The sequence below is a fragment of the Pongo abelii genome, chromosome 6 (genome assembly GCF_028885655.2).
Source record: "Pongo abelii isolate AG06213 chromosome 6, NHGRI_mPonAbe1-v2.0_pri, whole genome shotgun sequence".
Taxonomy (NCBI): Eukaryota; Metazoa; Chordata; class Mammalia; order Primates; family Hominidae; genus Pongo; species Pongo abelii.
Window position 1 is genome coordinate 111,613,930 of NC_071991.2, and position 27,395 is coordinate 111,641,324.

The 27,395-nt window shown below is 33.0% G+C and overlaps 1 protein-coding gene across 22 annotated transcripts in view; it reads left to right on the forward strand.

Moving 5' to 3' along the window:
• Positions 1 to 27,395, forward strand: part of FOXP2 (forkhead box P2) — a 607,270-nt gene that overhangs the window by 432,782 nt on the left and 147,093 nt on the right. For 21 of the 22 annotated variants that reach the window (XM_054559697.2, XM_054559694.2, XM_063726142.1 and 18 more), the window contains one exon: positions 13,951 to 14,040. In XM_054559697.2, coding sequence (XP_054415672.1) covers positions 13,951 to 14,040 — 90 coding nt within the window. Of the gene's footprint in view, positions 1 to 13,950; positions 14,041 to 17,642; positions 17,701 to 27,395 lie in introns of all 22 variants that reach the window. The other variant, XM_054559709.2, reaches the window with a different exon arrangement.

The window sequence follows — 27,395 nt, forward strand, 5'->3', positions numbered from 1 at the left end:
ACATAGGTAGGTAGGTGGGTAGATAGATAGATATTAGATATGTTTTTTAAAACATCAATTTCTAATAAAGGAGGCAAAGCAAGGTAAAATATTTTTGCCTGTTAGTTTAGAAAATACTAAAAAAGAATGATAATGTATACTGTGGAGTATGGCGGAATGGGCATTCCCATACAGTGAGGTGGGATTGCAAATGACTGTAATCATTCTGAAAAGGCATTATGATAATGTATATCAAAATCTAATATCTGACTATTATTTGACCCAACAATTAAACTTTTGGGAGATAATTACAAGGCTGTCTTATAAGGAAGTTCACTGCAATATTATTTAAAATTACAAAAATGGGAAAAGTCTAAATATCTATCAGAAGAGGATTATATTAAAGAAAATTGAGCTTTCTAAAAACTGGAAATAATGGTGTGCTTTGGTGAATTTGAAATTTGTTTCTATTTTTATTGCAAAAGAACTGTATGGTGTTTGCCTAAATAAGTGACTATTTTACATAGAGTACTAAAGATAGATGTACATGGATATTAGTAAAGATTTAAAAGATTTTAATAGAATTCTAATTTCATGGATAATTGAATCTGAGAAAGCATGAACACTACTTGGATTTTTATGTAAATAAATTCGTAAACTGAATAACAAAATACCCATTATGTGTAGATCCTTTTTCTAGACCCATGCTTAAAAGGGAGATTAGAGTGAGACCCCAACTCTACCAAAAACAAACAAACGAAACAACTGGGTATGGTAGCATGCCTCTAGTCCTAGCTATTCAAGAGCCTGAAGCAGGAGGCTTGCATGAGCCCAGGAGTTCTAGGTTACAGTGGGCTCTGAGTCTACCACTGTACTCCAGCCTGGGCAAAACAGCAAGACACTGTCTCAAAAAAAAAAAAAAAAAATGGTGGGGGTGCAGTTTAGAGAATGATTTCTTTTTATACTTAAAACAATCTGCCTAAAATAATTGAAGGATTCTAACGGGAGACAGTGAGATAATGCTTTTCTGACAACCAATAGTAATTTTTTGGATCTTCACTTAAAAAAATAATGAAAGAGATAAAGAATATATTGTGGTAAAGTCATGGGTAAAAATATTTTAATTTAACTTGATAAAGGAAAAGAAATCTTACACTAATTTCAGTGTTATTTTAGATCACTAGTTGGTCCTCTAGAGTCATTAGTGTAAAGGTCTATAAAGGAGCTACCGTGTGCAAGGCAGTGTCATGGTTCCTGGAAGCAATGCTACTTTCTTTACTTAGTGTACAATTTGCATCTCAGATATCTGGAACCAGCTAAAATACGCATGCGTTTTACAAGTTTAAAAATATCTAAAGAAACATACTTTTCAGTTAAATGTCTTTCAAATGACTAGGTGCCAGGTACTATGCTGTGCATTCTTGGGGTTATAAAAGATGATTTAGAAACATTTCTAGCCCTTAGAGAGTTTACAATAGTAGGTGTTAAGGGAAATTGAATGTATTCTCCTAAGAAATAAGATTTCTTAGGTTAGGTGAGTTAGGTTCTTCAATAGAAATGCTTCTTGTGCTAATGCAAAATGAAGAGGTTTGCTTCCTGGTTTGGGATTTTATATGTGTCTTCAACAAGTGGGCCACTGACAGAAGCTTGTTAAAAAAAAAAAAAAAAAATGAATGAGGGAGAAACTTGTTTATTCTGCCAGCCTGAGTTTCACTGTGGTAATGGAAGTAAGTGAAAACAAAACAGCGGTGGGATATTCACCTTTAAGAGCTGTGTTCCCTAGCAAGTCATTTCCTACAAGCAAGAAGCCTTCCTTGGTCTTCCAGCTACTGGCTCTTAATCTGCTGATAGCTACCAACAGGCAACCATTTTCTAAGTGGATATTTGTACATTTTTATTTATGTACGTATTTTCTACAAATCATATTGTAGATAATTCAATATAGGAAATAATTTTGAAATCAGAAATATATTTTAACCTCTTTGATAGAGTTAAAATTTTAAAACTCAGGACACTTGACAAGATTTTTAGGGCTTAAGTCCAAAGGACACCATAAAAATTACATGGATGTAGTTACAAAAATATTAAGGAATGATTATTTTCACCATTAGTTTGTATCTTATTTTATTGAAAAGAACACTTGTATCACATTATAATGTTAATAACTCTAATTTACCACATAATATGCTAAAGATAATCTAACCTAAATTTGTTAATGGCTAGAATAGAAAACAGATTTCTCCCTAAGGTTAGTTTGCCCGAGATGTGTAAAATGATCTTTGTGAATAGGCTTCAAAATATTACACAGGCATATATATGCTTCATACTTTACCTTACAAACATTAATTTCAAAAATTTTATATTTATATAAATAAAAATAAATTATATGCTCTAAATATAAAGGCATTTCTTCTTTCATTTATTTAATAGTATTTTTAAATTATTACAATATTTCATCAGCAATTGGTTCTTTATGGCTAACATTTCTTATGTTCAATGAGCTTTGTATTTCACAATTTACATTACCCTGTAAAATTTGTAAATTGTAAACTGGGAAGAAGGAATTTATTCAGAGGTCATCAATGATAGGGATGAGATCATACAGAAACTCAGAATAGTGCTGGGATTAGAACTTGAATTTTCTGATGCTTCCTCGGCATCTCTGTCATTTTGTTTCTAAGAATATTCTAATTTTAGCTTTAGGGTCTCTCTTTTAGAGGTTCTGAGCTCACTGTGTTTGCATCTGCACTAACCAAGGCCTCTCTCTTCTCAAATGGTTTTGCCCTCACCATCCCTTTCTTCCCCTGGATCCAGCCTCGGTGACATATGCAGAGACTATCTGCCTCAAGCCTCTTTCCTGTAGATCTGCGGTAGCATTTCCTTGCCTTGGTACCATGCAGGGTCATAATCTTTGCCTTGGGGTTTCTGGCTACTGATCCTCATCATTTCTGAAAGGAAGGTGAATAGAGAACTGAAGTTTTGCTTTTTTTCTCATCTATGCCTCCAGTTGCAGAAAGCTAGAATGTGAACTCTGAAACTTTTCCTCTGCTTTTCTTTGACTGTCTTTTTGCAAAAACATGTGCACTCACTCTTCCTTTGGAGTGGTCCACCTCATCCTTTTGCTATTCATTAATAACCTCGTGAGCATTCCTTCTCACAGAAAAGCAGCCTAAGCCCTCAAGTCACTCTCCTAGCTAACCTGTTGAATACAGATAAGATGGCTTTATTACTCTTATGAGGACTAAAAAAACATTTCCACTCATGAAATGAATAGTATATTTATGTTTAAGTGAGTAACTTGGTGTAAACAATCTTGTTACCTTGGCTACATATTCTGAAATGCTTACTTTTTCTAACTAGAGTTGTCAGGTTTAGCAAGTAAAAATAGAAATAAAATTCAAATTTAACTGGGAATCTTCTATTTTATCTGGCAACTCTACTTTTAACTTCATCAGAAAATAGTACATATTGTTTAATGCTTTATTTATAGATGATAACGTTTTGTATTTGGTATGGCAGAAGAAGATTGTTATTAAAAATTTTTCATCTTTAATATTGGCCTTTTTTCTCTAGTGAACATCCTAAATCTAGTGCTTAATAACTTCAGAGACACTTTTTTAAGGGGAGTAAAATTCCTTTAGAATATAAGCTTGTATGTCTTATTTATCTTCATAAAAGAAAAAGAAAAAGAATTTGCTTGGAATTATTTATGTTGCTCTAGTTGGCATAACTAGCAATGCTGTTAATAACTCAGAATTTGTTTTGTTCTCTTTATACCATGAACACCTCTTTATTTGTGTCTTTTACTGTATAAAAGTCCCTTCAGTTATATAATTTTCCTGACTACCCCTTGTAGAAAGAGAATGAGCTTCAGAGTCAGCCAGATAGTTGTTCAGATTTCTTATGCCACTCCAAGGCTCTGGTGAAAAAGCTTGGACATATAACCTAACTATGCTGAGTCTCAGTTTATACATCTGTGATAAAAAGAGGGTGTTTTGAGGATTAAATTTAGAATTATAACTGGCATATCATTAGCACGTAATCATTAATCTTCCTTTTCTTTTTACTTCCTTTGTTTTTACTGAACCCTTATAGTCACTTTTTGTAATACCTTTTAATGGCTTACAGCACATTTCTACATTGCAACGTAATTAAATTGAGTATATTTTATCTTTCCTACCATACTAAAAGATTCTTTTGTGCAAGTGATCCCATAGCATTGGGTGTATTGTATATGTGCATATTCATTCAGATGTGGTGATATGGGATGGGAGAGTAGGGGTTGTATCTCACAAGTACATTCATGAAATTATATATCCCTCCCCTTAAAGTCCTAGAGGAGATTAAAATACAACTTTTCAAAATATCATAGAACATGACTCTATTAAGATACTCTTTCTGTCCAGTGGGACATTATCTAACTTGGAAAGATTGCAGAACTAAACGCATACTGCGGTAAACTTTCAGGATTTACAGTACGCTAGACCCATTAGTTAAAATGTGCATACCTTTTTAGCAAACCCACTAAAGCTAGTAATCAGGAGTTAGTTTCAAATGACTAGTATTATATATTCCCAAGCATCATATACCTAGAAGAACTGATACCCACTGGAGGAACCCGAATTTCAAAAGTCTTCACCTGGAATAATACTGCTTTATACTTTAGCTTTTAAAATACTTTTAAGTACATTATCCTCTCTGGATTCACAAATCACTTACATATGAAGTTAAGTATTACTAGCTGTATTAAATTAGGGCAGTAGAAAAGTAAGTAGTTCTTCATTTAGTCCTGGAGGCAATATTGCAGAAGAAAATACCAATATATTTATATGTCATCAGTGTATGTAGAAGCACATTTTATATTCTAACAGCAGCTTAAATACCACTTTTTACCCATCAGCTATATTTCTCAGAACAGTGATAGAAAAGCTTCCCACTTTTGTTTCTCCTGAAATTTCAGTCTCTCTCTCATTCTCAAAAGATAACCACACCTCTTTATTTTCTGAATTAGTTGAAACCATCCGCTGTGAGCTCTTTCCCTTTCCTACCTCTGCATGTCAAAGTCACCTGTCCTCCCATCTCTTCAGCCTTTCTCCTACCCATAAGTCTATCACCTACCTGCTGCTGCTCCTTAATTTAGTCCTTTTGCGTATTCTAGGGACTTGCTCAATTTTCTTATTAAAACTTATGTTTTTTGGCCAGGCATGGTGGCCCATGCCTGTAATCCCAGCACTTTGAGAGGCCGAGATGGGCAGATCACTTGAGGTCAGGAGTTTCGGACCAGCCTGAGCAATGTGGTGAAATCCCGTCTCTACTAAAAATACGAAAATTATCTGGGCGTGGTAGCAGGCACCTCTAATCACAGCTACTTGGGAGGCTGAGGCAGGAGAATCGCTTGAATGTGGGAGGCAGAGGTTCCAGTGAGACAAGATCGCACCATTGCACTCCAGCCTGGACAACAAGAGTGAAATTTCGTCTCAAAAACAAACAAACAAAAACTTTTAAAAAAATATTTATTAAGCTCATTATGATGTTTCTTTATTTAAAAAACAAACAAACAAAAAAAACGGGCCGGGCACGGTGGCTCACGCCTGTAATCCCAGAACTTTGGGAGGCCGAGACGGGTGGATCACGAGGTCAGGAATTCGAGATCAGCCTGGCCAACATGGTGAAACTAAGTCTTTACTAAAAATACAAAAATTACCTGAGCATGGAGGCACGCGCCTGTAATCCCAGATACTCGGAAGGCTGAGGCAGGAGAATCACTTGAACCCAGGAGGCGGAGGTTGCAGTGAGCTGAGATGCGCCATTGCACTCCAGTCTGGGCGACAGGGTGAGACTCCGTCTCAAAAAACAAAAAAAAAACACAACAAACAAAAACCCTCAAACTGTAACTCTCTTTTATTTTAGTCTTCACAGAACTAATCAAACCAATTGTTTGCACTCATGGCTATGGTTTTCCCCATTAATTCCCTAGTAACTCCCTGCAAACTACTTCTACTTCAGTACACTATAGGAACTGATATCTGATAGGTCACATACAAATCATCAGGTCAACATGAACTTTTCAACAAATCTTGGCCTTTTTGAGTTTTTGACGTTTGAAGATAGTATCATTCATCCTGTCCTCTCACAAATTTTTAATATATAACAGCTTTATTGAGATATAATTTATGTATCACAAAACTTACCCTTTTAATGTATACAATTCAGGGAGTTTTTAGCATATTCACAAGGTTGTTCAACTATCACCACTGTTTAATTCCAGAACATTCTCATCACCCTAAAAAGAAACCCCATTCTCATTAGCAGTCACTTTCCATTCTATCTTACGTCTGGGCCCTTGTAACCACTAATCCATTTTTTTTTTTTTTGTCTCTTTAGTTATGCCTATTCCAGGCATATTATACAAATAGAATGATATAGTATATGATTTTTGTTACTGACTTTTTAAATTTAGCATAATGTTTTCAAGGTTTATCCATATTGTAGCAGGTATCAATACTCCATCCGCTTTTACAGACAAATATTCTATTAAATAAATATACCATATTTTATCTATTCATGAGTTGAAGGGAATTTGGGTTGTTTACATCTTTTGCTATTATGCATGATGTTGCTATGAACAATTATGTACAACTTTTTGTGGGAACGTAAGTTTTTATTTCTCTTGGGTATATATTGTACCTTGGGTGGAATGAATGGATCATATGGTAATTCTTTGTTTAACCTTTTCCAGAAGTCTTTTGGACTTCTATTACTGTGCCCTCCTCACAATTTATTGTCTTCCTTTTCACTATTTCCTCATCTCCTCTCAGGAAAATATTCTGCAGTTTGGGGTCTTGACTCTTCCTCTCTCTGTGGTGTCTTTACGAACAATCTAATAAACTCCCTTTGCCTTAACTATTCATCTATGTCTTACTTTTGGGAATCTGTTGTCAGTGGGATCACTCTGATCACCCTCAACCAGAGCTCTGCATTATATTTACTATCTACTAAAGAAATCTTCTCTTGATTATTCTGCCATCAGGCAAACAGCATAATCTTCTCTCCAAAGCCTGTGTTTTATAATCTGATTTCCTCCCTTGTGGTAGTGGCACAGCTGTTCTTTCAGTTTCTTTTGACTTAAATTTTGGAGTCATCATTGACTCCTCCTAGCCTTTACCTCATACCCATTTACTAAGTTGTGCCAGCTCTTCTTTGACAGTACCTCTCATGATTCTTGTTTTGAACTAACATGATTCATGTTATTCTTATCTCTTATTTGGACAGTTGCACATACGTTTTTACAAGTCTTTATACCTCTGTCTTGTCTCACTCTCTTCATCCCTTATCTATCCTTTACAACATGACTTCAGTATTGTCCTGGGCCAGGCTTATTTTATTGCCAGATTTCAGCAAAATTTGTTCTTACCTGCTATATAACATCAAGACTGTTTGTCATTTATTGTTTAGTTATATCCAATAATTAGCCCCAACCAATCTTCTCATCATGTTTTACTAGTTCCTAGACTAAGTGTATGCTCTATCCAAGATCAATTATTTTCTTTTCACTATATATAATCTCACATTTTCTTTGTTCCTACTTGGCGTGGCCTTCTGTCATCTCCACGAGATGATTCTCATGTAACTCCAGCCCAAATATTACATCCTCCATAAAAATTTCAATGAGCTTCTCAACAAAAGATAATTTCTTTTACTTATGAACTCCTGAAGCGTTTTTAAAACATTGTCTATGGCCTTTTGACATTCAACTAGATCTTTCGTATTAAACAATAAGCTTTTGAAGATAGAAACAATGTCATATCACCCCTTCTACCTCCGCAAGTGTGCAGTGCTTTGTTGTTTGCTAGGTATATGGGACATAATCGCAAACATTTTTAAGGACAAATACTTTTATGTATTTTATTCTTCCAAATATTTTCCCAAATACTATTTCCCCTACAGTCTTACTTTTAAGTTTAAGAGCATATGCAGAACAGAGGATTCAAATAATAGTTTACCTTCAGATATTGTAGTATAATTTAGTAGCATGTATTTTTCAGTTAATATCTGATATACTGGTTGAAATCATAGCAATACAGAAGTAATGAGTCTTCAATACATATCCAAACAAAAGATGATATTGGTCTCATAATGAAAAAAAAAAACCCTGTTAAGGTATGTGTAAAACAAAAAGTAAATCCAAAATCTATTTGGGAAAAATAATAAAATGTTTTATAGCAGAAAGATAAATAATCGAAAGAATGCACAAAAATTATTATAGTTACTGGAACATGTCCCATGATAAAGGGAAGTTGTAAAAGCATTAATTTTAGTAAAATCAGTCCTAATTTATCTTTACCTTACATTCCTTAGAATTTTAAAGTTGGACAGAATTCCTTAATATGTATTTAAAATTATTGTAGGTAATATTAGGATATTACATTAGCAATTTATTACCGTTAGCAATAGAATAGTGAAGAACATAGAGCTAGGAATATCAGGCTACTTGGTGTACTGAACCTTGTAGAATGCTGACTCTGAGGAAGAGAATGTGTTCTCCCTATTAAACTCATTCTACATCTGAAAAAAACACAAAACCTGTCTTAGATATTAGTTACTGTTAACGCACAGGCTTATTTCATAGAATTTCTGAGGTCATCTGGGGGTTTGGAGCCATAATGGAATATACTGAATATTGGGTTTGGACTTGAACCTTGAAGAATTTATTCTCACTTCTGAGGATGACTTGAGGATCCATTCCATCACACATTCAATACCCTGATTGTCTCTCCTTTGGCTCTACATCATAAGATATTTGATTGGTAAATAGGATGCTTTGCAAGTAATTACTCTTATTAAAGTACTCTTGTTATAGTATAGTATTATTTTATAATTATTATACAATAAGTAGTCTTAGTATCTCAATTTGGCCTCCATAGTGATTTACAGTGTAAATATAATATATCCACACATTAATTTTCTAACTTTATGTAATATATACTGTAAAAATATCATTTTTAAAATATTCTTTAATAATTAGCTTTTTAAACAAACTGTCTAATTATGTATCAGGCATGAAACATAAAAGGTCAATAGCTACAGATGCATAATTTCACTCTGATAGATTGCTATTTGAAAATAGGTTATGCCAATTAGATGATTAATTTTCTTCTATTAAATAACATTATGAGACTTCAGATTACATTTATCAGTATATCCTCTTTAGTGGGAACATAATATGAAGAAAGGCCAAACAGAATACGAATTTATATCCTTTCTGGAAGGATCTCAATATACTTTTTATCAACCACACTTGGGAAAATAATTAGAAAATTAAACTCTGTTTGAAAACTTATTTTATGTTTCGTATTCAAAGTAACATGTTGAAGACACAATGTGTTAAAGGTTAAACTATATGAATATGAGAAGCAAAAATCTGGATGTCCTGTTGGCAATTTTTTTTTGGTTCTGGTTATCTGCAAAGTATACACCCCTTGTCAGTATAACTAGGGAGTGACTGTGTAAACATTCTTGTTTCGCCTGTTCCACATAATCGTTTCTTGTATCATATTTCTTCTGACCTCGCTATCTGAAACCAATTACAGGAGATCCATTTGGGCTGCATCTATTTTCATAAGAAGCCTAGGCAACAGTGTTTTTCTCAGAGATGAATATCAACATCAAATATGCTTCTGAGTGCTTTGTTATTTATGTTTCAGAGAGATTTTGTAGCCTTCAGCTCTCAAGAATGTGTCACGCTGTGTTGTTTATACATTGAAGATATTAATGGGCATAGATGTCATTTTTCATTTTAATGTCTCAAATGCAACAGGCTGATAGGTTAAGCATTCCTATTTTTATAGGGAGATATATGACTGATGTCTGTTTTTTCCCCAAATATACATATATTTACTTTGAAAAAAAAAGTTATTTATAAACCTTAGCATACTCAACATTTTTTTGTTTTGCTGGGTATTTCTAAACTATTCTCAAATAATTTTATATTTGGTGAAAGTTTTCAGTGTTCTTCAGTGGAAAAAAGTATTTATCTGACAGGTTACAGAGCATTTTCATCCTTAGTTAATTATCACCATGACCTACTCATCAGAATTATTCTGTGAGGTTCATAACTAGCATAAAATTACTACTAGTGAAGAAATATGCTTGAACTTTGCTTTTCTTACAAAAATTTAGTTAAAATTGCACAGTAAGAGTTAGGAATGATGTTTTCAGTAAGTATTTTAGAGAAAAAATGTACTCATTTATGAAAAATGTGCATTCCCACATCTCTGCAGCCTAACAAAATGTTTACCTTTAATCTCTTATAAAGATTATTTCTTTTTAAAAATTTTTAAATTTAACCTGATTTCAAATTTTAAGATGTCTTATCTTAATTTTCTTTATGTTTCCTAAAATAGGATAACTTCATTAAGTAATGTGCACCCCTAATTAAAAACAAATGTGTTTTTGGAAACTAGATATGGTTTGGCTGCCTTCGAAATCTCTTTCTTGTTTCTGATACATTGGAAACAGACTCAATCACTGTGAAAGGAAATTTTGTAAACAACTTTTGCTTTTGTTCTAAATTAATTTTTGTGGGGGGAGTGACCATCTAAATGACTAGATGGCTCAGAGAACTTTATGAATGGCCCTGGGTTTGATCTTTTGTTTGTATTGATATAAGTGGCAAGAAATTTTTAAATTAATATTTTGTGTCATTTGACACCTAACATTTTATATTGATGGAAGTGTTTTATCTAATAATCTTTCATTTTTTGAATAGCTATAATAATAAATTGCAAAGATGAACTAAATGTCTCTGAGCAATTGTTTATTGAAATTCAGTCCTAAAGTGTTATCCAGAATACTGGAAATAAAAATGTCATATGATGCATGCAGTGAGAATGCAAACTGCCAGAGCTTTCTGCTTATGAGTTTTAAATCATTCCTGATCTCCTAGAATTGTTTTTTGTTCTCCCACCGCTTATGTTTACTATAGCAGTCTCTACTCTACCAAAAGAATGTTGAAATAGGAAAGAAGTTATTTTTTTGAAGAGTTTGTATTAAAAGATGATCCTCAGCTATTTTGGAGATAATGCATATGAAAACCAAAATACTTTAAAAGTAGAAGCATTTTTTTAGCCAGCTATCTTGTGATATTTCATTACTATTATTACTCCTTTAGTAACAGTGTAGGTGTATGCTTTTGACTAGTGATACTTTGATGAGCAAAACTTGTAATATATTTAATTTTCTAGTGTTTGTCTACAGACATTACGTAGCATTGACATATTCCCTTGATTACAGGGGTTATGTTGAATGAATATAATGCAGGATGGTAAAATGGATGGGGTCCTAAGCTTGGGAGAGAAGAGCCAGAGTTTTTGACCAGGCTCTGCTACTGCTTTGTGACTTCAATTAACTTATCCTAGTATTGATTCTTCAGTTACTTGTTTGAGAAAGGTAGGCTAGACAGTTTCTAAGGCCTTGTCCAGCTCTAGAATTTTGCAGTTCTATAGTAATAATTGATCAGATACTCAGGATGTTACAAAAGTTTAGAGTTCCATCAGGCATCAGGGAAGTATTAATATATAATGAAATCTGAGTTAAGGATGAAGGGGGCAGTAGCCATTAAAACAGTATATATTCTGTGACAGTTGTTCTATTCATTTACAGATTCAAAACAAAAAGGTTATATTGTTGTTTCCCATGTAAAGTCTGAAAACTGAATATGCTCTCTTTACTGGTGAAGAATAATTCATTATAATGACATATATTCTGTTTTACTAGAATCTTACTCATTGCCTACTAATGATTCCTTTGACAGAACAGAAACAATATGGCACAGTGGCCATAATACACTCAGGCCTGGAAGCCAGGAGACCTTGAACAAAACATTCATAAATTGCTTTGTGATCTTGAACAAAGCAACTGACTCTTCTAGGTTTCGTTTTTCTTATTTGCTAGAATAAGGAGGTCAGATTAGATGATTTTCAAGATTGCTTTTAGTCCTTGTCATTCGTGATTCTAAGATCCTAAACAGTGTTCAATAAATTTTTTTAATAATAATAGATAACTACATAATTTAATATAAATTAAGGCAACAGGTATACAAAATATACTCATCAACTCGAAAAGAAAAAAAAAAACTACATGAAAACAATTAGGCATTAACTGGAAAAATAATTGAATGCATTTTTTATTTTGAGAATTTCAGAGACACAGCCTAGGATAGCTATTATAATTTCCATTTGGAAAAATATCATTTGTAGTCACTTTATAAGTTACAATTAAAAGAGGAAAGATATGTTATTTAGAATATAGAATAAAAAGTTTCAAATAGTGAGCCTTGTGATAATAAAGTAATAACAGATTTTTTTTGTTTATATTTTCAAACTGAACTCTATAATAAATAGCCTGAGTTCACTGGAATGTGCCATCCTTAGAAATATTTAGGTTAATTTGTAATTACTTGAAAAGTTAAAAAGCAACGACAAAGATGATTATCATGAGTGAGTGTGTCTCCAAATGTAAAAAGTGTGCTTTACAAACTATGCCAGATCCTGCTATGGGAAGACAAATCAGTGTTGTTAGGAGATGGTGCTAGTGCATTCAGTTTGTTTACTTTGGTTTCTGTGTCTGCCTGCCTTCTCAGAAAACTTGCTTGGAGCCAGACTGTAGCAGCCCTCTCTGTCTTTTCATAATTGATCAGGGGATGACTGCCTTCCCTGAGGGTTAAGACGTGGCAACTTTTTCTGTTTGCTCAGCATCTCAATGCAGTAGTTCAAACATTGTTCACACCAGCTGGCAGTGTAATGCCATATGCACATCTTGTCAAAGCAACTGTTGTCATGGATACTAGAAACTCTCTTAAAAACCAGATCATTGATTACAATCAAAATTGTACTTTTTGTCAGCTGAAATTCTTAATTATTATAGAAGATATTAATCCAATAATGTTTTCTCATTGTGAAAAATTTATCTTGTATTCAAAAACAGTAAATAACATAGTAGGCCAATGATTTAGTTTAGTTTTATGTGTGAAAAATTTCATCATTAGTGTTCATTGGACTCAGTTGTTGAGAGAGAAAATGAATTTTTTAAGAGACTCTTAAAAGTTTTTGTTAATTAGTGTATATTCCTACCTTTAGAGGAATTTACTATGCATTTTGGTCTATGGCATTAGCTTTTATATGTTAAGTTTATATAGTACATTTACTGAACTGTTCCTCCTCCAGTAAATGAAATGCTTACATTAATTTCTTATGTTAAGTTTTATTTTCCTAAGTGGGAAAGAAAACATAAAAATAAATGAAAACATCTTCTATTTTGATTGGTATTCTGTCACACATAGAAACAAACCTGATTGGTTGAGTGGTAATTTCTTTGTTCTCTGATTTTGCTAAGAATGCAAATGAAAACCACTCAATTTTATTTGGCATTAAAACTGCACTTTATTTTGTCAAAGGAGAGGTTTCCCCTTGAATTGTAAGTACAAAAAAAGTGTTTTTAATCTTTAGTGAAAATCCTTATTAATTCACTTTCAAGATAATCTGATGTTGATTTGTCAAATTTAATTACAGCTTCCGGTAACACTTGAAGTCTACTGCTTTTGCCTCAAAATTGTAATATGAAAATGCAAATTGAATGATCATTTAAAAGGGAGTGGGCATTTTAGTTGAACACTCAGAGACAAGTTCCTTGTGGAAATGAGGTTATTGATGCAGTTTATGATTTTTATCCTCTTTAAGCACTTTAAACAAATTAACTTTATTTCCTGTAGGATTGCATGTTTCTCTGTGATTTTGAGTAAAGTTATATATGTGTGTTTGGCAATTTTTTTCATATTAGAAGATAAACAATGATTCTCTCTGGAAAGGAATATGGGAGTTCTTGTACATTGAAGCCTTTTACTATTAACCAAGAGATAATTGATAACTTAACTTTCAACAAAATATTTAGATACGGTTTCATTTTTACTTCTAGGCTCTCCAGGCAGCAAGACAACTTCTTTTACAGCAGCAAACAAGTGGATTGAAATCTCCTAAGAGCAGTGATAAACAGAGACCACTGCAGGTTAGTAAAGCACTCCTGTCCTTGGGGTCTTATTTTAAAAGATGTTCATAATGATAACAGTTGTGCAGACCCAGTTGTATATATACAGGAAATTATTACATTTGCATATGTAGGTAATTTTAATTCATAAAGAGAATTCATTTTATCTTCTTAAAAGAGAAAAAAATAATATTCTATTGGCATACATTTTAAAAGTTTACAAGGTAACTCCTTGCAGAAAATACATAGGAACCATATTTGGTGTACATAGGCATAAAGAATTTTGCATAAAACCCCCTTGTGGGATTTTATTCATACATAGGTTGAAATGTAAAATTTTTTTCTTAAAAGCAAAGTTATAGTAAAATGGTGTGGAAGGAAACAAAGAAGTCTTAGACAACCCTTCCGCAGTTGTATCCAAGTGACAAATGCAGAAAACCTCGAGGATTGCCAAAAAAACTGTTTGAGTTTGCCAAGGAGTTATTGCTGTTGCTACAGTTATAAAAACACATTCTGGAGTTTGTTGTCCTTACTCACTATGTTTGTCCTGTGAAACTGATAGTATGTATGTCTTTTAAAGTAACTTTTGTTACATAATATAATCCTTGTTTTATGCAGTCTTCTTAACCAAAATATGTGGGACATTTTCTGGGGGGGGAGGGGTGGGAACATTTTTAAGCTACATTTTTTGACTGTTTGGAAGGTAAATTCTGGAATTGCATAAAACATCTCTCAAAGTGTTCACCAGCTCTGTTGAAAGATAAGTAATGCTTTTTCCTGAATCGTGTTATATACATGTCTAATAAGGCAAATTTAGTTTTTTAACATCTCTTGTGGCTTTATTTTAACAAACAAAAAAAATTTTTTTATGGCCTAGCTGTCTTATTTTCAGGTGTACTTACAGATGTTAGTAACTAAGTCTTACATGATGGCCTTCTGGAGCTTAGTTTGTGTAAGAGAGAATTATAAGCTACTGATCTATACAATCCAAAAATTAGTTATTACCTAAAAACTGGATAAAATGTATGGTCCCTAAACAAATTTGAGATAAGAATAGATTTTCCTGGGAACAAAGTCATTTGTGGAGGGTGGATGAGAAGAAGAGGGACTTGGGGATAAGGGATGTTTCAACAGAGTACAGATGTCTGCCATGACTGGAAATGAAAGTTTTATTTAATCACCCTGAGTTTAAGATTCTTTTCAGTTTTTTCTCTTTTAAAAGCAACTTCACATTCCTTTGTTTTAACTAATGAATAATTCTGTGTCACTTTCTTCACCATCATATTCTTCCCCAATTTATAATGGGAGCGTAGGAGTAGTATTTCCATGGAGTTATCTGATTCCATGAGAGTCTCTTCATGCATTTACATGACAGAGAAAAATTTACATAGAAGTCACAGAAGATAGCAAATGAAATGTTTATCCTCACTATGGCTTCAGAGTGGGAATTTTGCTTTATTGTTGGAATAGAAAAGGATAATTAGATGCTGGCAACATAAGCAAAAGATAGGAATGAAGTTACTGTTTTAAGTGTCTAAAAAATACTATATATTTTGCTAATTCTATTTTATCATATTTCTTGACAAAATAGAGGAATTCGCAGTTGCTTCTTCCTCTCCAAAGCTAAGTCCAGTAGAAGTTTCTATATTGCTGGTTACCAGGGTATCTCTGGAAAGAATGGCTGGGCTTTAGTTTTTCTATTTTTGTTGTTGTTGTTGTTGTTGTTGTTGTTGTTGCATTGAAAGGCAAGATTTGATACTTGGACTAAAATATACATACTTTTCCTTACAAAATACCCACAATAGAATGTGGGAATATTAATGGCTCTAAAATAAGAAATTGTTGTTTGTTTATCAATGCATAAGTAAAATTTTGAGCAGAAGTGTCCAGTTTTGTTATTTTAGCATAAAAGAATGATTAAAACTATTATAAATACCTTTTAACAATTGCAGTTGCTGACCATGACTACAAAGACTTTCATTGTGTCACTTGTTTTTCATTTTGTGATGCATATTAATCTGAATATATCTCCATTGTTTAGACTATAGCATTTCAGTATTAGTTTGTAATTTTAATGAGATCTCATGCCAAAATATCATAGGAACGAGAAGTTGGGTTTTATGAATGAGAATTTAGAGATATTGAATGAGACTTATTCACCAAAATGTACACTGCAATTAATATAATGTGAGCCTTCATTTTTAGTATTTCATAGGACTTGATAAGCTTAGCAACTGGAGACATGCTGGGATTGTATTAAAAATCTAATAAAAGCTTAACAGCATTTGATACTAGCTTACACATCTGTTGTCAAACAGGAATATTAGGTAATGCTTATCCTTGTATCTTCAAATATTATTTAGCATGAGTTGCACTATTTGCCACTTATGTTTTAAAAAAGGGTATGATGTTTTTGTTAAAATTTTCAATAATTTGATATGAAATTAACATTTTAAAAGTTTTCTTATATAATTCTTTCAAAATGTAGATCTTTTTCTACTTAACCAAGTGTTTAACCAAACATTCATAATAGAGTTAGTATATTATCTTTACATTTCAAAAGGATAATTGAAAATGTTTCAAAATCTGTAGGTGCAAGGCAAGATATTTAGTATTAATCGATTATGATGGTTCTTAATATGTCAGGCATAACATCTTTAGAGGACCAAAAGAGATACTTTGTATTTTTTATTTTAAAGTATAGTTTTGATAGAGAACTATTTTATAAAGTTGGAAAGAAAATACAGATTTCAAAACCTGTTTTGATGGCTCAAGTCACAAGAACAATATTCAGTTGCTTGTTAACATTCACCTGAATTTCTTTTCTCTGTTAAGAAGTGGTGGCCAGATTTGAAGTGTGACATGGTACAGTTCTATTTTTAGTAGACTAGTATTTATCTACTATTATTTTTTCATTTACATTTGTTCAGGATTTTGTGCTACAGATGGCATAGATGTTAGCATGTCTAATGCAAAATGGAAAGAAGAAAACATCACATCTGACAAGCTTGAGTGCCAATTGTAGTAGTGATTTCACTTTCATGTATAGATATCTGAATATATGTATTTGAAACATGTTTACATAATCTCATTACATGAAACACCAATTGAATAGGTGCAATCAGCAAGTACATTGATTAATGGCATATTGATGAATAATATATAAAGATTGTGATGCAAATGGGAGGCAATATTAACTTAAGCATTACCAGATGTTTCTGCTTTACATTCTTACTGTGTATCCCAGAAAACATATCCTAATAATAACAGCCAAAGACAGCTTCTCACTTTAATTTGTCTTATTTATTTAAATCTACTCCTAGCACTTCCTAGACTTGATATATTCATAGTGATCCATAATGAGGAAAGTTAGCCAAAAAGAATAATACTTAATCCTTTCAATTTCATGAAACTAATTTTCAGTTTAGAAAGAGTAAGTTAACACATCACCCCACACACACGCAAATGCCAACATGCACATACACACATGCACACTTCCATAATCTGTAAATTTTAAAAAATTTTTGTAAAATACATTTTCAATTTTCTAGCCTATGACAAATCTACTTAATTTAGTTTAGATATGAAAATTGGTCGCATTATTGTTCTTGTTACATTTACAGCCATGAGACAGACTTGTGGTTCTTCAACAGCTGTGCAGAGCAGAGACGTAAATTTAAGGTAAATGCCATTGCTTTGCTATCTTAGATGAATATTAGTTTTTAGCATTGTAATCACTTCCTTCATTGTAGGTTAATATATAATATAAAGTTCTCCTTTCTAATAGGTAATTGAATTCTAAAATTTTTATAATTCTGTCTTAAGAAGTTCAAGAATGGAATAGTAAAAAGCAAAAGAGAATTAAATTTGGGGGTCTTATTCTGACTCTGCCACAAATAGTTATGTAAGTTTGAGGAAGTTACTTAACATCTTTAAAATAAAGACGTTGGGCTAACTGATGAACAAGATCTTAAATTCCATGGTTAAATATTTATTTTGTTTTCATTTTGAAGTAAGTGAGAGGTATCTTAATTTTTCAGGATTGGGTACATCTTGTTGGATATTAGCTTATGAAGTAAGGATTATGTTTTTGTTTGCTTGGTTTTTATTACAAAACATTTGTTTATTAACATGCCCCATCCAGAAACAGTGCCTTGGAAACAAAGAATTAAATCCCATATGTATGGAAAACCATTGCGCAAATATAATTCTGTATATCTGAGGAAGCTTTGTTTTGTTTAATGCCTTGAAATATTATAAATTGAATTTATGAGAAATGTAAGCTACATAAAAATTATTTAACCAATGTATTTACTTTAATAATTTACATTGAAATATGTTTTGATATAATGCAACTTAACATTATTTTTACTTTACTATTTCATTCCAAATTGTTAAAAATAACAAAAGCTGACAAAACCAGAAATTCTATAGTAAACTAATTAGCAATACTGAAATTCCATATTCTATGTAAAAAATCAAGAATAAGTTATAAAAGTTTATAATTTGTAAAATATTCTGGAGGAAAATACTAACTTATATGGGATATAGAATCAGGCATTACAAAATGTATTTTAGGAAATGATAAAATTTTATTTATGTAGCGATAAAGAATGAAATTGAATATTTCTTTTTCAATATTACTTGTAAATATAATGTAGAAGAAGTGGAGAGAAGCTAAACCACATTTTGTTCCAAATAAAAGCAGCATTGCCAGAAAAATTGAGATACAGGTTTAAATAGAGCAATCTATTGTGATGCCAGAAATTTAGAAATAAGTTTTTAAAGATATTCTTTACTATTTATATTTTCTGTGTATTGAAAAATGAGCAGGAGGTCTAATACATTATTTCTTGATCATAAAAAAAAGAATTTAATTCAAATACTGTTTACAAGAACAGACTATGTCTTGTGTGACTCTTATTTTCCCATTCCAGTGAAGAACATTTCTTAAAAGGCAGCATGAAATAGGCAAATTTAAAAGAATGTTATAGAATACAATTTTTGTTAAACTATGATGATGTTTCTATCCATGACCAGCTGCTCAAGGCTGACACCCTGTGGAGGAGGGTCTGGGACATTGAGCTCATTGCTACTGAGCATGCTTGTGTGGAAAACTTACCGTACGATCTACTCATGGCATATAGAAGAAAGAACCATGTGTTTTAGATCTGAAGCCTGCCCTTGCCATTAATAAGGCTTTGGATAGAATAACCTGATCTCTTTGGAGCCTGTTTCCTCATCCCTAAAATAGGAATAAAGATACCCAACCTTTCAAGATTGCTGTGAAGACCAAAAATTATATTATGTAAAGTATTTAGCATGAATCCTTGGATAAGGAGTTAATAAATAATTACCATTATGCTAGCCTCCAAGAAATTGGTATTTAATTCAAGGTTATGATATATATTCTATATCACAGCATTTGGCCATAATTTGTTACTATTCCCAGATATTTCAATGATTTGAAGTATGCCCTTGTTGTAATTGTGTGTTTTAAGGAATATTAGAGTGTTTTCCCCTGCTATAGGCTCCCACCACATATATACTTCACACTCTCCAAACGTAAACTTATATTTTAAGTTTCCAAACATAAACATATTTATGTTTATATTATATTTATGTTATTATATTTTAAGTCTCCAAACATAAACTTATATTTATGTTTATCTTCTCTATTAAACTGTAAGCTATATGACAGCAGGAATCATGAATTCCCTACTCTTCTCTAGTACCTAGCACAGTGCTTGGTGAATAATAGAGCTCAATAAATAAACTTGTTGAAACAATGAATAAGGAGGAGATTGTGCTGAGTGGAGCAAAGGAGGAGATTTGGAGGAGGAAAAAAAATATTCATTCATTCAGTATAAATTGAGTGATTATTTATCATGTGTAGTATCCTCAGGGACTTATGACTTAGTTGAGGAGATATTCAGAGTTGCACACAAATAAACACATTATTGGCCACAGTGGATGTGCTATAGAAATGGGAAAAACAGAAAGAACAATAAGTATTTAAAAAAGAAAATTAACAATTCAGGCTACAAGTGATCAGGGAAGACTTTGTAGAGAAGGTAGCATGTATGTTGGGCTTAAAGAAAAGGAATTTGGTAGATAAAGGAATTTTTGATGGAGAATTTTTTTAAAGATGTCATCAAAGATGTAGACATAGGAAATTCTGAGATCTGGTTAGGCAAGCGTAAGTAGTTTGTTTTGATCAGCCTAGAGATACCATACTAATGGAATAATGAATGGGTTGGGGGCTAGAAATACACATTGCTGATTGTATAGAGCTTAAAATGTCAAGCTAAGAAGTCAGTATTTTATGGATTGGGTAGAAGGGGCTGTTAAAGTTTTTTGATGAGGAAGTGAAATTATCAAAGCAGTGGTCTCTGAAGATAGCAATGGTACATTTGGAGGATATTTTCAGGAAAGGGAATTCTGAGAAACCTGGAATAAGGATAATCCTTTAAAAACTATTTAGGTAGGCATGATGATGACTTAAGCTTTAGACATGTTGAGTTTGAGGAGATGGCAAGACAAGGAAGTAGAAATAGCTAGCTTTTAGCAAATTTGAAAGAAAGCTTGACAGGGGTCAAGACTAAAGAGAAACATTTGGGGAACAACACAGAAGTGAGAGATGAATCCATGGTAGTAGAGGAGATTTCTGAAAAAGGTAATTTGAAAAGAGGAGCTCAGTAACATTCATATTTTTTTAGATCAAGAAGAAAAAGCAGAAGACAAGAGGGGACTAGAGCAATCAAATTAGCATTGGATTTATTAAGGAAGGTCAAGAAAAGGGGGAGTTTATAAAATTTAAGGCTTTTCAGCCACATCAAGCAATGTCCACAGGAAGGAGAACATTTTTGCATAAACACTGTTTAGTTGATTGCAACACAGATAATTTTAAATCCCCCTCATTCTTCATCATTCATCAGTAACTCTTAGGATCTGCAGTACTAATGTGATCAATAATGAATAGAGAAAAATCATACTTTAACATAGATGATAAATAGAAAATAGGGAATTAATAAATGTACTTTTGCTTCTCAGATTGCAGTGAAAGAAAATGTATGTTGCATATATAATACTGAACTTCCATAAATTAAATATGGAAGAACTTTGCTATCTAGGAGACCAAATTTTCGCTTTTCTTAGCTACCCAAGCACTTGCTTCTTTCTGTGATCCATTAGGATTTTAAGTATATATTCCCTTGACTTCTCTACCTTAAAGTGAGAGCAAGAAAGAAATAGAATATTAATATTGTTATGGGAGGTCTCTATAGGATTTAAGACTTAGGCTGTGAATTTTATCTTAAGATGTTTGGAAGTGTTATACAAGCTAAATTGAATGACAAAGTGAAGAACAGTGTCAGCACATGATTAAAGACAAAAAGTAAAATTATTTTGAAATTTACTTACATTTAAGATTATTTGTGTTTCCTCTGTGGATTCTATTTATATATTTCTATCAACCCACCTTCCACATTTCTATCGGTTTTCTTAGAATGTTTCTGCTACCTTCACCTTTTCTACTGCTTTCTTTTCTCCTTTACCATTTTATTTTCTTCTCTCATCATATAATCTTGTCTATTTTACTTTATTGCTGTCCCTTTGGTCCCATAAGAACACAGAAACTTTAAATATCTGTAACTATCTAATTCTATCATGAACCTAAAAGATATTCTAACATATCATTTTACTAACAAAATAAAACTGTGCCCATTCTTACAATCCAGTATCTAATATTTAATTCTTGTCTTACACCAAGAATAGTTTGTGCTATTTAAGTTGGAGTTTCAATAGGAAAGCACTTCTCCTCTTGAGTATCTCAGCTACTTAGAAGAACCTGGAACCCTAAGGCTTTTTCCTTTTCTTTTTAGCGCTAGAAATCTCCTGTTATGACATTTACAATGGCTTTTTAAAAAATTGTCATCAGAGTGGTTTCATTGTTCCTTAATCTTTTGGTCTGCTTTTTCAGAAAATCTATTACAAAATGAATATTTAAACTAGAATCACTTGGGATAGTTATATTAAATGGTCAGTTCTAAGAACATCTAAGATTGTGCTGATTATGATTATTTTAGTAATGCTGAATTTGGAAGCACAGCATTTGGAAAGATGAAACAAATGTGGAATAAATTGTTATTTTGTTTTTGTTTTTTGTTTTTTTTTTATTGTGAGGCAGAATCTCACTCTGTCACCCAGGTTGGAGTGCAGTGGCAAGATTTCCTCTCACTGCAACATCTGCCTTCTGGGTTCAAGAAATTCTCCTGCCTCAGCCTCCCGAGTAGCTGGGATTATGAGCATGCACCACCACGCCCAGCTAATTTTTGTATATTTAGTAGAGATGGGGTTTCACCATGTTGGCCTCGACCTCCTGACCTTAAGTGATCCACCCACCTTGGCCTCCAAAAGCGCTGGGATTATAGCATGAGCCACCATACCCAGCCTGTTCTTTCAAAATATTTAAGTCACCCTATCTTAATATGAAAATCATATAAGCTCATTACAAGAATCTAACATGATTTTAAGTTAAATTATGTTTGGTCACAAAGTTCCTTTTCCCAAAGGCACTTGATAAATGCTAATGAATTACTATAGTATAGTGGATTTTTCAAAATGAAATTTGTATTCTCTGATTAGATGAGGTAGAAACCACTCATAAGAACTAATTGTAGTAGAATTATAGTAGACCCTCGACATTCACAATGTATATATCCATAGATCTTCGTGAATCCTCAAATTAAAAAAAATTTCCATTTCAAAAATTTGGTGAGGTTTATGCAGACATTCTTGTGTACTGTCCTTGTTTTGTACCAAGCTACCATTGCCTTATACAAAGTCTAATACAAGTTAACAACTTTAAAAATTTCAATAAAATTTGCCCTGTGATTAATTTTAAATTTTCAAAAAAGAAACGTTTTTTTACATTATAGGTTCTCCTACATTAGTGAGGTAGATAACAGCAAAGCTACATTAGTGATAGAAAAATCCATATGAGTTTAGGAATTAGGTTATGTGTGTGAGAAGTCAGCAATCTAAAGACCAAATCAACCTTTTAGCTACTTGATTGTTTCATGGCTTGAAGAACTGCACAGGTGCAATGCCTAGAGAATTAGAGATCATATGCAAATAACCACACAAATCCATAACATCTGTGAATTTTAAGGCTCTATTCTACCAAATCTTGCCATCTTTCATCTATGTTCACCCAAAGTGAACAAACAAGTATCCCCTACTTTCCTTATTATTTTATTGAAGACTTGAGAGAAGCTCCCTGTCTTAAAATTTTTATCCTTCTTAATTGTAAATCTCCACTGGCATCAATTAATTACTGGGAAATATTCCTTCAGAGTAAAAGTTGCCTAGCATATTTTTTTCTTTTTCTTCTTCATTTTCTTTTTCTTAATAGAGACGAAGTCTCCCTACGTTGCCTAGGCTGGGCTCTAAATCCCGGGCTCAAGTGATTCTTCTGCCTCAGCCTCCCAAGTGTCAGGATTATGGTCATGAGCCACTGCACCCAGCCTCTAGCATGCTTTTTAAGGGAATAGGGAAAGGCTGAGTCTTGAGTATGAACAGACCTCTCACAAATATTGAGTAAATCAGTAGAGACTTTACTTTAATGGCCATTCATTGTTTCCTAGTTTGGTTCAGGGATTCTGAATTTAGGATTTTATGCCCCCCCACCCCGCCCCCACCCAGTTAGAGAGCCTCTGTCTAAATCCAGTTAAAGGTCTTGAATCACATCAAGCTGTGGCTAAAATTATTTTGGTTTTTAAGTTTGTCATTTGATTGTGCCTATTTTTACAGGTTTAAATTTTATCAGTATAGACACAGAACCTTTAGTGCCTAATAGCTAAGCATTTCGATAACACAAAATACACAGAAAATTCCTTTGCATAGTATATAAATCCTTACACTTTTAATGCTAACACTTGCATTGCTGTAAAAGCTGCCACCTTGACATATTCTACTGCTAGTGCTACTGCACGTTCTCAAGTGACAAACCAAGGAACACATTGAACATTATGATGTGCTGACATGAAGAAATCTGTTGTCTCACAGAAAGACTGTAGCAAATTCTTGGATAGAATATCTCTGTAAAAGCAAACAAACATAAAAAACAAAATTATTCTCTCTACTTCTACCTTCTTCCCATAGAATCAAGCACTTAAAACATATTAACTGATGATTAAAATATGACTAAAATTATAGTTTCTCAAAATCATGGCCATCATTTGAAGTTTTCCTTCATTTTAGGAGAATTTATTTTCCTTAATCAATAACAATCACCACTCCCATACACAGTCTTAGAGGATGTCTATACAATTCATTTTCAAGTCTAAAAAATTACTTGAACGTCTTATAAAAATGGAGATCTTGGGTTTATCCCAGACTACTGAATTAAAATTGAGGAATGAGGGATGGAATCTTTGGAAATAAAGATACTTAAAACTCTCCAGGAGATAAAATACAGTTGGCTTACAATACAGCTGGCCTACAGAGTAGTATATAGGAACCCTGAACTATTCTTCTCTTCTGGAACAAGAAAACAGGGAACCCCAAATTCTATTAATATACTATAAGATTTTCCCTCTCTGGGATTCAGTTTTCCAACCCTTGCAATGAAAAGGCTGAACTAGTGATACTTCAGGTTACTTCCAGATGCAACAGTTATTGAATCTCAGCCCAGAACTAACTTTTGTTTGTTTATATATTTATTGTCTAAATCTGAACTAATTAAAAAGGATTCTGAGCAGGTTTCTTGAGATGTCTCTCTCTGATCAGCCTTTTCAGGATCATTTCCAACAATATTGTCAGAATTTTATTTTTACTGTTATGATTTCTTATGTAAAATCTTCAGTAATGAACTCATTCCCTTCTTATCTTTATTTTTTAAAATAATATCTGCATCCTAAACTCCTCAGTATATATCTGCTATGCTCAATGGGCTTCCCTTTGGTATTAGAAACCTTAAGAAAAAATTGATTGTATAGTATCAATCAATAGATTGATAGTTGTCTGCTGCAATGGCTCTGGCACTCTGATCTCATTGTCCACTACCCGGTTTTTACGTGTTATATGAGCTGCAGTATCAAACTACTTATAGTTACTGAAACATCGGTTCATGTCTCCATGCAGCTGGCCTTCCCTTCTTTTTTCTCAATAGGCCTTTCTTCACCTTTTCATCTAGAAATCTTTTCTGCATCTTTTAAATTTCAATTGTGTGTCAACTACTTGGTGAAGTCTCCTTTAATATCCTCCCCATCCTCACCAGCACACACACACTATGTGGAATTAATTATTCCCTTCCATATATTACTTATATGTCTTGTTAATGCATCTATTCTTATATGTATCACACCGAATCATAATTACTATAAGCTTCTTGAGGGCCAAGACTGTGCCTTATTCATCACATTTCCACTATCTGGCCCATCATAGGTTTTCCATAAATTTGTTGAGTCTATAGACCAGTGTTTGTATATAACTCTATCAAGCCCCTCTTTACTCCTAGGCTCCAGATGTGGTTTTTCATTTGCTTACTGGGGCATCTCAACCTAGATCAACATGTTCCAAAGTGAAGTTATTTGTTTTTCCTTACCCAGTCCAATGTTTTCATCAGCTTTTCCTGACGCCATTCTGTAGACTCCAGCCATTAAGCCCTTCTGATCTGTTAGTGTCATATTTCTGTGCCCTAATCATGTAAAAATTGCCCTGTTCTTAAACCCCAGCATGTCACAAAAGGCTTTTCATAGACTAGTGCTATGCACCATCATACACCTGATACATTACAACCATGACTTAATCCTTACTGCTCTCCAAACATACTATTTATTTGTTCATTTATTCATTCATTCAGTCACAAATGAATAGATTGTTTTACATATGCCAGGCATTTTGCAGGGCATCATTAACTATGCAAACTTTGATACCAACCTGTTTTTGTTCCTGCTTCTCCATCTGTTTAGAAGGTCATTCCAACACCCCTTATCTGATTGGCAAACTCCTATACATACTTTGAGGCCCTTAATCCCTGGAGTCTTCTCTGATGCATCAAAAAGAAAAAAAAAATCCCTCCTCACACAAGTGAATATCCAGAATTGCATTTTTATTTTATTATCCCAAATATACTAGTTACAAAGATAGATTATACCATATTTTATTACAGTTATCTGATTACTTCTCTAGCTCAATCTCAGACTCTAAATCCTTTCATGTCAGAGATTGCATTTTATTCATGTTTATAACCTCACTTCCTACCACAATGCTTGACACATGGTAGATGCTAAATAAAATTCTTGCCAAATTGAATTGGATTTTGTAAACTGTATTGTTCCTTCTCCGTCCTATAAGACTACGGTATCACTTCCATTCAACTGATGAAACAAGTATTAAAGTATGATATTTATGAGATTGTCTGTTTTTGTAGAAAAAAACTTAGAAGCAGATATGAATATCATTAGAAGACATGATTCAGGTCACATTACCCAACTCTCTCTCATATTACTACTTTGTCTGCTTCCGTTAGGCAGGCTCTTTATGAAATACTATTTCTAATGATTCCTTTTCTTGGCTAGATAGCATATGACATACTTTTTTAGCAATAACAATTGATTCTTTTTTATCTATCAAAATATTTTCTTCTTTGATTCTATCTTCTGTTTTATGAATTTTATACACACATTGTTGGCTTACAATAAATTCCTTACTTCCTACTTATTTTCTGAACAAAATATACTCCTCATTGCTCTATATTAATCATGTTTCTAATGCCATTACGTATCAATGATACTTTCACTAGGGAACCGGAAGTGAGATACCTGCTTGAGAAAATGGTATTAGAAATATATGTGATTGGCCCAGCACTGTGGCTCACGCCTATAATCCCAACAGTTTGGGAGGCCGAGGCGGGCGGATCACGAGGTCAAGGAGATGAAGACCATCCTGGCTAACACAGTGAAACCCCGTCTGTACTAAAAAATTACAAAAAATTATCTGGGTGTGGTGGCATGTGCCTGTAGTCCCAGCAACTTGGGAGGCTGAGGCAGGAGAATAGCTCAAACCCGGGAGGCGGAGGTTGCAGTGAGTTGAGATCACGCCACTGCACTCCAGCCCGGGCAACAGAGCGAGACTTTGTCTTAAAAAAAAAAAAAAAAAAATAGAAATATATGTGATTACAAGTAAGATGTGAGGATTTCTCAAATATCAAAAAACTATACTTCCTACGTGATTTATCGGTATATAATTTTTATGATTTAATTATATCCATTGCCATAGCCACACGAATTATGTATATTTCCACTAAAATATTATCTAAATTTACTATGAAGTTTATTAGCTACTCTATTTAGGATTATAGATTTTATTTT